The 12,276-nt window shown below is 60.1% G+C and overlaps 1 protein-coding gene across 10 annotated transcripts in view; it reads right to left on the reverse strand.

The window, feature by feature from the left end:
* BAIAP2 (BAR/IMD domain containing adaptor protein 2) overlaps positions 1–12,276 on the reverse strand; it is a 39,082-nt gene that overhangs the window by 3,355 nt on the left and 23,451 nt on the right. Inside the window, exons 7-15 of one of the 10 annotated variants that reach the window (XM_086856981.1) lie at positions 8,794–8,946; positions 6,498–6,725; positions 5,655–5,856; positions 4,958–5,159; positions 4,798–4,866; positions 4,476–4,638; positions 4,205–4,303; positions 2,841–2,875; positions 475–522 (exon numbers count right to left, since the gene is read on the reverse strand). In XM_086856981.1, the coding sequence (XP_086713107.1) occupies positions 495–522; positions 2,841–2,875; positions 4,205–4,303; positions 4,476–4,638; positions 4,798–4,866; positions 4,958–5,159; positions 5,655–5,856; positions 6,498–6,725; positions 8,794–8,946 (1,179 nt within the window). In that variant the 3' untranslated portion in view covers positions 475–494. Of the gene's footprint in view, positions 1–474; positions 523–1,119; positions 2,386–2,840; positions 2,876–4,204; positions 4,304–4,475; positions 4,639–4,797; positions 4,867–4,957; positions 5,160–5,654; positions 5,857–6,497; positions 6,726–8,793; positions 8,947–12,276 lie in introns of those variants that run through there. The other 9 variants (XM_086856980.1, XM_086856986.1, XM_086856979.1 and 6 more) reach the window with 9 other exon arrangements.

Genomic DNA, 12,276 nt, shown 5'->3' on the forward strand with positions numbered 1-12,276 from the left:
GAGAGCAGCTCATGGATCAAAGAGAAACGGGGAAGGGGCTCTCCAGGCTCTGCAGTGCCAGCGAGGAGGGTCTCGGCTCCTGGGGGGAGACTCCTGCATCCCGTCCCCGGGGCCAGGACGAGGAGGCTCCTGGGACGAGCCTACAACAAAAAAAAGCTGCTCAAAAAACTTGCGGTTAGTGCGGCCGTGTCCCGGCCCCTGGAGAGGGCTGGGGACAGCGGCGGGCGCCGGACACCTGCGACCAAAGAGCTGGTTAGGACAGCGGGGACAGCGCAGGAGCAGCTCAGCATCCCGGGAAGCGCAGCCGCGGCAGCGGGGCGAGCAGCACAGGCAGCCCGGGAGCCCCGGAGCTCCGGCCAGCGGGACGGGGACAAGCGGTGACAGGGAGGGGACAGTGGGAAGCAGAGCGGTGGCACCGTCCCCGCGCAGCCCCGCGGCGTCACCCGCTGCCAGCGCACCCAGAGCGTCACTTACTAACTACGGGCAGGGGCACCTCAAAACCTGGCCACTTCAACATCGGGGCTGCAAGGGAAACAGAAGGCAGGTTGGAGGACACCGGGACGCTTGATGGGAACAGAAGGTCGTGGTTAAGGCGAGCTTTGAGGCCGCGAGGCGGTGGCCACCCGGCCCGAGAGCCCGCTGGCCACCCCGCCCGCAGCGCCGGAGGGCGGAGGAAACAGGAGGAAGAAAGAAGAAAAAGGAGGAAAAGTGGTGTTTATTGAGTCTCTGGTGCTGCGAGGAGGGGAAGGAAGGGCACGGCCAGCCGGGAGCTGTGGGAGAGCAGCGGCCGGGCACGGCGGGGGCTGCGGAAGGGAGGGGGCGGCTTCCTTCCCCCCGTGGCGGCCACCGCCGCTTTCCCAGCGCCGGGAAAGCGCAGCCGAGCCCCGGCATGCGGCAGCAGCAGCAGCAGCATCACCTCCGCCATGCTCGGGGACACGGACGGGAGCCGGCCCTAAAGCAGCTGTCGCTGCTCCCGCTCAGCGAAGCTGTTTAGAGCCGAGCAGCGTCCGCAGGGCCGGAGCAAGGAGCAAAAACACGGGCTGGGAATGCGCGGTGGGCGATGCGGGCGGTCAGGGCAGCACGCAGGCACGGCAGCCGAAAAAGACACCGAGGCCCAGCTCAATGCAATAAATAAAACTTTTATTCAAACAATAACTCAGTACAGGGCACAATTCTCTCTGGCTTTTAAAAAAAGGTTTTTCAGCACTTTACAATCTCCACACAGGCTTTGCTAGGCTGGGTTTGTGGTTTGTTGTTTGTTTTTTTGTTGGGTTTTTTTTTTTTTTTTTTTTTTCCCTCTACATTCAGTTATTCATCGTGAAATATCCTGGGTTAAAAATCCTTAGCAAAATTCGGACATCGATGCAGGAGGGGCTCAGAACAGTGCGCCCGTAGGCGAGGAAATAACCCAAAAACTGGTCCGGGGTTGGGGGGGTGGGTCGGGGGTCTATTGCCAGCAATGTCCCAGTAAACAGGCAATGTCAGAGGTCTTAAAAATCACATCAGAAAAAAGCGTGAACAGCTTTGCAGTGGAGACGGCCACGGGCACTGGGAGGGCTACGGCCGGGCTAGTGCGGGAGCGGGACCCCCGTGCGGGGTGGGAGCCCCCCGGGCACTGCCGAGCCCCCCGCGGGGGCTGCCTCGCCCAAGCCTGGTTTGGGGATGCGAGCAGCCCTCGGAGCCCCAGCCCTAACGTGAGGTAACAATACCTTGCTACAAAAAATATATATATATATATATTTATAAAACAACCAGGAGTAACCCTTCCGGGGGGGTTCCCGCGGCCGGCGGGACCCCAGCCCAGAAGAGCAGCCCTTTCCCCGGGGCGGGAGCTCTGTGCCATCCGCTTCTCCCAAAGCCACCGCGGTGGGATGGAAGCGGATCGGGCCGAGGGGGAGGCGCGGGGACGCTGCTCCCCCTCCGGGAACGGCATCCCGGGCGCGGGCATCCCGGATGCTCGGTAACAGTACGGACACCAGAGGCCATGCATATGTGATCCAGTCTGGGAGTTTGGTCCAGGCTCGTGCGGGGCGGCCGGCGCGGCCCCTGGGGGGGACAGTGCATCGCTAACATCACACGGGAGGACAAACACCGGGTCCCACTAAGTGACAACTGCACCTGGGCTGTGAGCACAGACCTGGCGGCAGTTTCTGCTCCAAAAAGGCTTCAGAAACAAGGGCACTGTGAACACCGGGGAGGGGTGAGAAGCACCATGGTTTCCTTGAAGATCACAAGAGTTTCAAATCCAAAAGAAGTAGAGAAAGAGAAACGAAAGGGAAGGAAAAAAAAAAGGGGGGGGAAAGAAGCAGAAAGCTCTTCCAAGCAGCAAGGGGCCGCTGCGAGCCCAGGTGTCCTCACACCGTTGATACCAAACTGCCACTGCCGCTGCGGAACAAAGCACAGAGATGCCAGAGTGGCCGCGGGGCAGCACCGAGCCGGGAGCCAGCTCCCCTCAGCACCCACCACGGACCGGGGGCGAGCTCTGCCCAGCCACGGGCTGGGGCTGAGCCCCAAGAGCGACACGGGGCAGCTCCGAGGCAGAGGGGATGGATGGATGGAGGAGGTGCCGGAGCGGGGGCTCTCCGTGGCTTCACCGTCCCCCCGTGAGCCCGGGGCAGCGAGGGAGACGCGACCCTGGAGGAGCACGAGGTTGGGGACACCAGGCTGGCCCCGGGACCTGCCCCCCCTGGGTCCCCCCACTCTCACAGATGAGACCTGGCCCCATCCCAGGCACTGCCGGGAGCCCACGCAGGGACCCCTGTGGGGACACAGCCCCACGGCTTCACCCACAGCCAACACCAACAGCTCGCAGGGAACGCGACAGGAAGGTGACATCTTACCTGCTGACCGACCTCGTCCCGTAGTCATCGAGACCCTGTGGAGAGGAGGGGAGGGAGCACAGTGAGGGACGTGCGGGCTGTGCCTGCTCAGGCGCCACCGGAGGGTCACACCAACAAACCAAAGTGCATCAGGACCCAGGGCCAAGAGCTGATGCATTTGGAGAGGACAGGGAGGTATGGAGATGATTGGAGTGGGATTCAGACAGCAGGGAGTGAAGCTGCACCACTCTCTGTAGAATTTATCTGGCCAGACACTGCTGGGAGAGCCCCTCTGCTCTGCCCAGCCCCTCCGAGGAACAGAGCTCTGGCTGCTGCTGAGATGCTGAGAATGTTGGGAAGGGACTGCACGACTGAGAGACACCAGTGAAATGTTCTGTGGAAAGAGGGGTTGCCTGTATTCACTCCCACCAGAAACCCACAGGGTTTTGGACCATTTTCTCCTTTAGCCGGTGCTGAGCAGGCTTTGAGGGAGGGACCGAGGGGCAGATGGGGACCAGGCCTGGAGAACATCCCTCAAGGACATCCCTCAAGGACATCCCTCCTTGAGCAAGGGCCTGTCCTGGGATACACTGGAGCAGCTCTGCTCTCCATGACAAACATGGGACCACTCCAGGAAAGGGGGGGAGTCTGTGGCCCTTGAGCTGGCCATGCACCAGTGGCCAGAGACCCACATTCCCATCTCCCCAGGAATGCTCCCAGCCACAAAACACCAACCCCAGCAGCAAATCCTGCTGGAAAACCCCAGCGAAACAGCAAGAAGTGGGGTGTTCTTCCACCCCAGTCCCTGCAGAGAGGATCAGATCCCAGATGATGTGCCCTGTCAAAGGCTCGGTGCTGACTGCCCTTCTCTCTCCCTCCTCATCCTCTCCCCATCTGCCAGCACGTGATGCCAGCCTGGCTCGTCCCACTGGGCTCATTCTGGTGGGAGAGCTCCACTCCAGCAGTAGCTTCTGGATTAGGCTGATCCCATCTGCTCGTGCATCCTCCCTGGCTGGCAATCCAAGAAGCCCTGGGCTTGCTTTGGACACTCTGGAATCCTGTCCAAGGTCTGCCCCAGTGTCCCCACGGGACTGTCACCGGCTTGAATTGGCCAGAGAAAACACTTCCAGCTGCCTGTGAGCAGCCTGTTTCTGGTGGGAGCCTCCCATGGAGTCAGCAAGTGTTGTCCTTTGGGGGTTTACGGGGCCGTTTTGTGCCACTGCCCCCCGCGCCTCGCCCGTTCCTGCCCATCCATCGGCTCCCTGCTTCACCCCACGAGAGGTGCTCGGCAGGAGCGGGGTCCAGGCAAGGCACGCGGATCACCAGGCACAAAACAGCCAAATCTCCATAAATCCCAAAGGAAACATTGCAAGCGTCGGACTTACAGCTGTCGACCTAGTGTAAGGCTTGTAGTGAGCGGAGGGTGCTTGGCAGAGGCCACTGGAATAGTCTTTAATTGCACACCCATAGGGCATTAGGTAGTCCTAAAACAATGAACAGAGGTTGGAGAGCCGCCCTCGGCACCCCCACGCACCCGGGAACATCCCGGCGGGACGGGGAGCCACAGACCCCGACTGCACCCAGGGATCTGCTCCAGCGTTCCCCGTTCCTCAAACGTCCCCCCGGAGCGGGAGAGCCCAGGTGGGAGAAGCTCACCTGGGAGAAGGCGGGCACGGCCACGCTGTACGGCCGCTGCTTGAAGGTGTTGCCGCCCTGTGCCGGGAAGGCCTGGGAGGCCATGCCGTAGTCCGGCGGCGGGATGGAGATGTCATCCTTGTCCAGGAGGTTGCCAGTGCTGCTGCTCTTCCCTTGCTGCAGGCTGGGGGCCCAGAGCAGAGGCATCAGCTCCGTGCAGAGACCCCCCATCCACTCGTGGCCAAAAGCCAGCCAGAACCAGCACTGCCACCACCCCCTGCTGTTATTCCTAACAAGAATTCCCTAATTCCCATCCCAAGGACACCCCAGACCATGCTCGTACCTGGTGTGGACCCGCTCGCTGCCATCATTGTCAAGGACCCGTGTGTAGGAGAAAGGAAACCAGCCCCTCCTGAAAGGCAAAGGCGAGCGTGAAGCCAAAGCCAGGTTTGTCCGGGGAGGACCCAGACCAGGCTGCTCCCGAGGACACCCAGCACACTCACATTTTGGTTTTCTCGCTCTCTCCGTAGTGCCAGCCGTCCCGGGCCTCGGGCACCAGCAGAGTGATGAGGTCCCCCTCCTTGAAGCTCAGGAGGGTGCTGTTATCCCCAGCAGCATGTGAGAAAATCGCCTGCACCCTCGTCCGGCCGTTCCTCTCGAGCCCGGCGGCCATGGAGCTGGAGCGTGGCAGTGTCTTGTTTTCAGCTGGGGGGACAGAGACCAGTGGGTTCCCCAAATCCTGGATGCCAAGGCCATGCCCATGCACAGGACAGGCCCCCACCCCTCCTTGTTTCAGTCTGGGTCACACTAAAACCTTCAGCGTGACTCACACCTTCCCCCTCAACCAGCAGGACCAGACCCTCAGCATCACCCACCAGCCATGGCGAGGGCAGCAGGTTCCCTGCACCAAATTCCACAAGATTTTCCTCCTGGAAATCCTGTGAAACCCCAGGGCAGAGCCCAGCTCCAGCATTTCTTAACGCCGGTGTCAAGAGGCATGAGCAGCATTGACACCGAGGGGATGCTGTGAGTCACTGTCCCCCCAGCAGCAGCACCCAGGTGACCATCCCCAGCCCCAGGTGACCATCCCCACCCCACGGTGACCATCCCCACCCCCAGGTGACCATCCCCACCCCCAGGAGCTCTCCTGTGGGCAGAGCTGGCTCCAGGCCCCCGGCAGCAGCGGGGCCAGGGTCTCACCTGAGGCGTAGCTGTTTTTCGGTGCCACGTTTTTGCGAACTGGGAGTGTATTGGAGTAAGAGTCACTCAGCTGCTTCTGAGGCTGGGGAGGAGATAAAGATTTGGGCTGTGCTGGCTTCATCTCAGACCAGTGGTTGTACCCGTCGCTGTCAGAGCCCGACACTCCGTTCATCACCGGCATGGCCTCCTGTGCCGACATGCGCTACGAGAGAGGAGGGGAGGGGGACACGGGGGTGGCTCCATTAGGGCATCCCCCTGAAGCTCCAGGGACATCCCCTGCAGCTCCCCAGTGGGGCACAGCTCCGGGGAGAGAGGCAAAGCGGAGCCTCGTCCTGCTGGGTTCAGTTCCCACCCACTCTGGGGGCAGCAGTGGGGTCACCTCTATGGCATTTGCTGCTCTGAGCTCCCCTGCACCTGCCAATTCCCTGCTGAGCTCTATGCTCAGCTCCTGCCCCCACATTTGGGGGGACACCCTCTTCTGATGGGTCCTTCATCCCACGGGTCACTCCAGGCCTCTCTCCCTCAGTTACTGGGGTACCTGGGTTCAGTCCCATGGCTCGGGGCCCAGCCTGGACAGGCAGCTCCAGCTCGTGGGGTCCCCAGAGAGCGGCTGGGAGCCCCTGCTCTGCCAGAGCTCAGTGATCTGCTGGGATGGGGTGGGACAGGCTGCCCGTCCCCAGGCCGGGCTCCTTCCCACATGCCAGGATGGCACAGCACGGAGCTGCCCATCGCTGCCAGTCCTTCCAAGGGCAACTTGCCGAGGACAGCGGTGACACCGGCCTGGGCTCGTCCCTCCGGCTTTGCTCAGAAGGGCAGGACAGCTTCCACCACAGAGATACTTACTCCTACAAAAGGTGCCAGCTCCGGGGGGACAGGGAGAGGTTTGGCACCAGGGATGGGGTCAGAGATGATGAGGTTGGACTTGGATGTGGACAGAGGGCTGGGCATAATGGTGCCATTGCTGCTGGCAGCCATCTGCTGCATCAGCTGTATGGCGCGGTCCGGGATCTTGTTGGGATCCGAGCAGGATTGCTGCCACAGCGGCAGCTTCTGCGTCAGCATCTCCTTCCCCTGCAAGAGCAAAATGAGGTGTGAGGGCACAGGGGTGCAGGTGGTCTGTCCCCCCTCCCTGGGCAGCACCACATGGATCCAGGGCTGGGCTGGGACTGATCAATGGCTCTGTGCATGGCACAGGCAAGATAACACACAGGGACACCCTGCTTCCAGGGCCTGATGGCAGCAGAGCCAGGAAGATATCATGAAAAATGGGAATGAGGGAAGGAAAAGGTAATCCATCACCTCAGTTTATTCCGAGATAGCCTGTGTGCAGCATCTCCAGGCTGTAGGGAGCTGGGCAGGGAGCTGGGCCCCATGTGGAGCAGAGAAATAAAACCAGCCTGAAAGCTTGGCCGTGCTCCAGGCTGTCCCCACATCCCCAGGGATGAGCTGCTTCCCATGGGTGCTCAGCCCCAACAGCCTCCAGGCCCCTGTGCTGCATCCCAGCCCCACTGCTCCCTGCCTGCAGGACTGGCAGCCACCTGCTGCCATGCTCCAAGGGGGAAATAGATGGAGCCAGACTTGTCCCAGTTCACCCAGAATGTGGGAGCATCCCCTTGTGTGACTCTGAGGGGGAAGATGTCCCAACCCCCTCGAGGTCACTCCAGTACAGCCAAGGGTGACCTGATGTCTCTGCTCTGCCTCATCTGGAGACAAAATGTGGTTCTGCATATGAAAATCCCTCGAAATCCAGTTCCAAACTCCCTGCATATTCCCCAGCCAGTGGGTGCAGCCTCACGATCCCATCAGCATCCCGCAGGAGCCACGGGCAGCAGCAGGATGGAGTTTTTAGCAGGACATTCACCATGCCCTGGATAAGCCACCTGCAAAGTCCCTCCTGCAGAATCACCCTGTGTGCTGCTGCAGGCAGGTTTTGGTTTGTTCCCGCTGACCGCCAGCCCTGGGGGGTGTTTTTCCCCTCCCGCACTTCGCTCGCCAAGCCAAGCGTGGATCCGTGGATGTGCCAGGACAGAGCTGACTAATCCCAACTCCCTCTCCTGCTCCAGCGCCAAGCGTGGCGGTGACAGATGGCTGCTGTGAGCCACGGAGGGCGGCGGTGGGGAACAAGCAGAACGGGAGCACGAGGCTGCGGGAGCAGCACCAGCGCTCCCAGCCCGCGGCTGGATGGATCCCGCTCCAGACTCACACAGGTGCTGCCGCTTCCCAGGCGGGCAGGGGAGCTCCAGCCCTGCTCCAGGAGATGTGGGCAGCCATGGGCAGGAGGGATGTGCAGTTGTCATGGGCAAGAGGGATGTGGAGCAGCTGCTCCTGCTGGGACACCTTCCCTGGAGTCACCTGCTGGCCCATCACCCCCTCCCTCGGTCCCCAAACTGCTGTGGGGCTGCAGCAGCTGTGGCTTTTGGGATATCAGAATGATGATCATTGGGATATCATTTGGGATATCATTTGGGATATCAGGCCGTTGATCATTGGGATATAATTGGGATATCATTTGGGATATCAGACTGATGATCACTGGGATATCATTGGGATATCAGACTGTTGATCATTGGGATATCACTGGGATATCATTTGGGATATCAGGCTGTTGATCACTGGGATATCATTGGGATATAATTGGGATATCATTTGGGATATCAGGCTGTTGATCACTGGGATATCATTGGGATATCAGACTGATGATCACTGGGATATCATTTGGGATATCAGGCTTTTGATCATTGGGATATAATCGGGATATCACTGGGATATCATTTGGGATATCACTGGGATATCATTTGGGATATCAGGCTGTTGATCATTGGGATATCATTTGGGATATCAGGCTGTTGATCATTGGGATATCACTGGGATATCATTTGGGATATCAGGCTGTTGATCACTGGGATATCATTGGGATATCATTTGGGATATCACTGGGATATCATTTGGGATATCAGGCTGTTGATCACTGGGGTATCATTGGGATATCATTTGGGATATCACTGGGATATCATTTGGGATATCAGGCTGTTGATCACTGGGATATCATTGGGATATCACTGGGATATCATTTGGGATATCAGGCTGTTGATCAGCTGTTGATCAGCACCGGGTGATGGGGCAGCCGGGTCTGGCTCACCTTGGCGTGGTAGGTGATGGCGCTCTTGGCCACTGCGCACTGTTTCTCTACCAGGAAGCAGAAGCGTCTCCTCTCTTCCGTCAGAGCGGTCTTGTAGCCATCAGACACGTAATTTTCCAGCTCCCCTTGCTTGTTGCTGATGGCTTCGATGTACTGGAAGAGGGAGAGGAGCAGGGAGGGGGCTGCGGCAGCGCTGCCCAGTGCACAGGGCAGGGGGTGCCACGGAGAGGGACAGGTGGGGACCCTGGCATGGGACACACACAGGGACACACACAGGGACACACACAGGGACACAGGGACACACACAGGGACACAGGGACACACACAGGGACACACACAGGGACACACACAGGGACACAGGGACACACACAGGGACACAGGGACACACACAGGGACACACACAGGGACACACACAGGGACACAGGGACACACACAGGGACACACACAGGGACACACACAGGGACACAGGGACACACACAGGGGCACACACAGGGACACACACAGGGACACAGGGACACACACAGGGACACAGGGACACACAGGGACACACACAGGGACACACACACACACACACAGGGACACACACAGGGACACAGGGACACAGGGACACACACACACACACACACAGGGACACACACAGGGACACACACAGGGACACAGGGACACACACAGGGACACACACAGGGACACACAGGGACACACACACACACAGGGACACACTCAGGGACACACACAGGGACACACACACACACAGGGACACAGGGACACACACACACACACACAGGGACACACACAGGGACACACACACACACAGGGACACAGGGACACAGGGACACACACAGGGACACAGGGACACACACACACACAGGGACACACTCAGGGACACACACAGGGACACACACACACACAGGGACACAGGGACACACACACACACACACACACACACACACACACACACACACACAGGGACGCAGGGACACAGGGACACACACACACAGGGGCACACTCAGGGACACACACAGGGACACAGGGACACAGGGACACACACACACACAGGGACACACACACACACAGGGACACAGGGACACACACACACAGGGGCACACTCAGGGACACACACAGGGACACAGGGACACACACAGGGACACAGGGACACACACAGGGACACACACAGGGACACACTCAGGGACACAGGGACACACACACACACACACAGGGACACAGGGACACACTCAGGGGCACAGGGACACACACACACACACACAGGGACACACACACACACAGGGACACACTCAGGGACACGTGTGCCTGCACAGCCCCCCCAGCCCGCCCTTACTCATCGGAGCCCCCCACGCAGAGGCGCTGACTCAGCCGTGGGCTGCACGGGACGAGCTGTACCCAGCGGCCGCCCGCTCTCCGCTCTCCGCCCGGGCTCGGGGGCGCTCCCGGGGGCTGCCCCGGGTGCCCGGCACCGGCAGCGGCCCCCGCAGCCCCCGGCTCGGCTCTGCCAGCGCACAGAGCGGCTCCGGCATGTCCCCTGCTGCCCGGGCAGGATGGCACGGGGACCCTGCCACATGTGGTGCCACCAGCGCCCCTAAAGCAGTGCTTCGGGCCGCATTCAGCACGGAGGCGGTGCCAGGACAGTGCCACACGCCTGGCACAGCAGCGGCACACGGGCTGGGCTGGGCTGGGCCGGGCTGGGGGAAGCCGGCTGCTTTGCCCTGTGTGACAGAAAGGTGGCACAGGGGACTCCAGGGCTGTGCCAGCCTCCCTGAACACAGAACGTGTGCCCCCAGCTCCCTGACCCGGCACCTTCTCCTCCCTTCATCCCTCTGGATGCTCCCGGTTTCCCCCTGCGATGTGGCACCGGGGCAGCAGCCACCGAGGCTCCCAGAGCATCACCTCCATCCACACTGTGACACCTCCAAGCCACCTTCTCCTCCCTAGGACGGCGGCACCGCGACACTGGAAAGCCACAACACCCCCAGCCCAGGAGGGCTGGACCTGCTTCAGGCAGCCCGAGCTTCTCTGAGATGGGAATTAAACTGGAAATTCAGGGCCCAAAGCAGCTTTGCTGCTTCTTCACGGTTATCAGTTATTTTTAGCATGCTACAATATTTATTAGCAGAAACATAAAATGGAGCAAACCAACAAAAGCAACAAGATTCAGTGACATCCCAGACTTCAAAGGGGGATTATTTTGGGGCTGGACCTGCTCCTGGCTCCGAGCACCCTCTGACAGTAAAACCCCGCTCAGGGCTTGTGCCAAAGCCAGCAGGTTCTGGGTCTCCCTACACTGCACCAACCCGCGTCAGGGAAAGGGAGTCAGCCAGAAATGGATTAAAAACCCAGTTTGCAACCAACAGCCCTGTTTCAAAGAGAATTTTTCCCTCCAAAATGAGAAAATCCAGGGCGAACGCCTTTGGTCATGTGGAGAAATCAGCGAAAGGAACTGAGCCGATGCCACCGGGCACAGGAGGGGAAGGGATGGAGGTTTTGGCATCGCCCCGAAGCAAAGATACAGGGCAGGCACTTGAGAAGCCGGGCAGCAGCGGGGCTGTGCCAGCACGGGGAGAGGCAGCAGCAGCCCCAGGCACAGCGAGCCCCCGGAGGAGCGGTGCGGGCGGCCGGAGGAGGATGCGCTCGGGAAGGCACCGCTCCCGCAGCGGGCTCGGGACGGCAGCACGCCGCCTCCTCCCGGGTATTATTAGCCTGGGAACAGCGCAGGGACAGAGCCCAGAGGCACCAGGCATCACAGCCTGGCAGCGGAGATGGGAGCTGGGGAATGGATGCCCCGGTGCCGCTCTGGAGAGCAGCAGAGCTCCCAGGAATGTCCAGGTGCTGGGATGGACCGAGCCCTGCTGCCCACACTCGTCTGCACCACGGGCAGCTCCACAAGAAGTTTCTATCCCAGGGGAAGGGGCAGGACAAAGCTCCCCCTCCTGCAGAGCCCCATTTCTGGAAGGAAAGCACAACCCTGGCAGCACCTGAAATAGCAGGAGCGCACAGACCCCGATCCCCAAAACCCATCCTGCTTAATTTACTAACTGGGCCACCAAGAAGGAGAAGGTGAGGAGTGAAAAGCTGCAGCTAATTTGGTTCAGTAGCACGAGGCCCATCCCGCCGTGATTCCCTGCAGGATCACCACCCCTGGCCCGGCACGGCTCCAGCCCAGACACCACAGCGCAGGGAGAAACCCTGATCCGAGCAGCGGGACAGCTCCAGCTTCCAGCAGGATTTAAACACGCAGCTCCAAGCCTTGTTCACAGCCCTGCTCCCAGGCTGGTTTTGCAAGGCTCCTGCTAATTCCTGTGCTGAGGAAAGGCTTGTCGCAGCCAGTCGGAACACGCCGCTCCGCGAGCGCAGAGCCCACGCTCTAAACTTAGTACTCAGAGCTTTATATACTTTATGTAAATATGCTCCGTGTGCCATTGATTTATCCACAGCCTCGATTTTACACGTTATTCCATCACAAAATGGCGA

Source organism: Cyanistes caeruleus, chromosome 19 (genome assembly GCF_971803275.1).
Source record: "Cyanistes caeruleus chromosome 19, bCyaCae1.hap1.1, whole genome shotgun sequence".
Classification (NCBI taxonomy): domain Eukaryota; kingdom Metazoa; phylum Chordata; class Aves; order Passeriformes; family Paridae; genus Cyanistes; species Cyanistes caeruleus.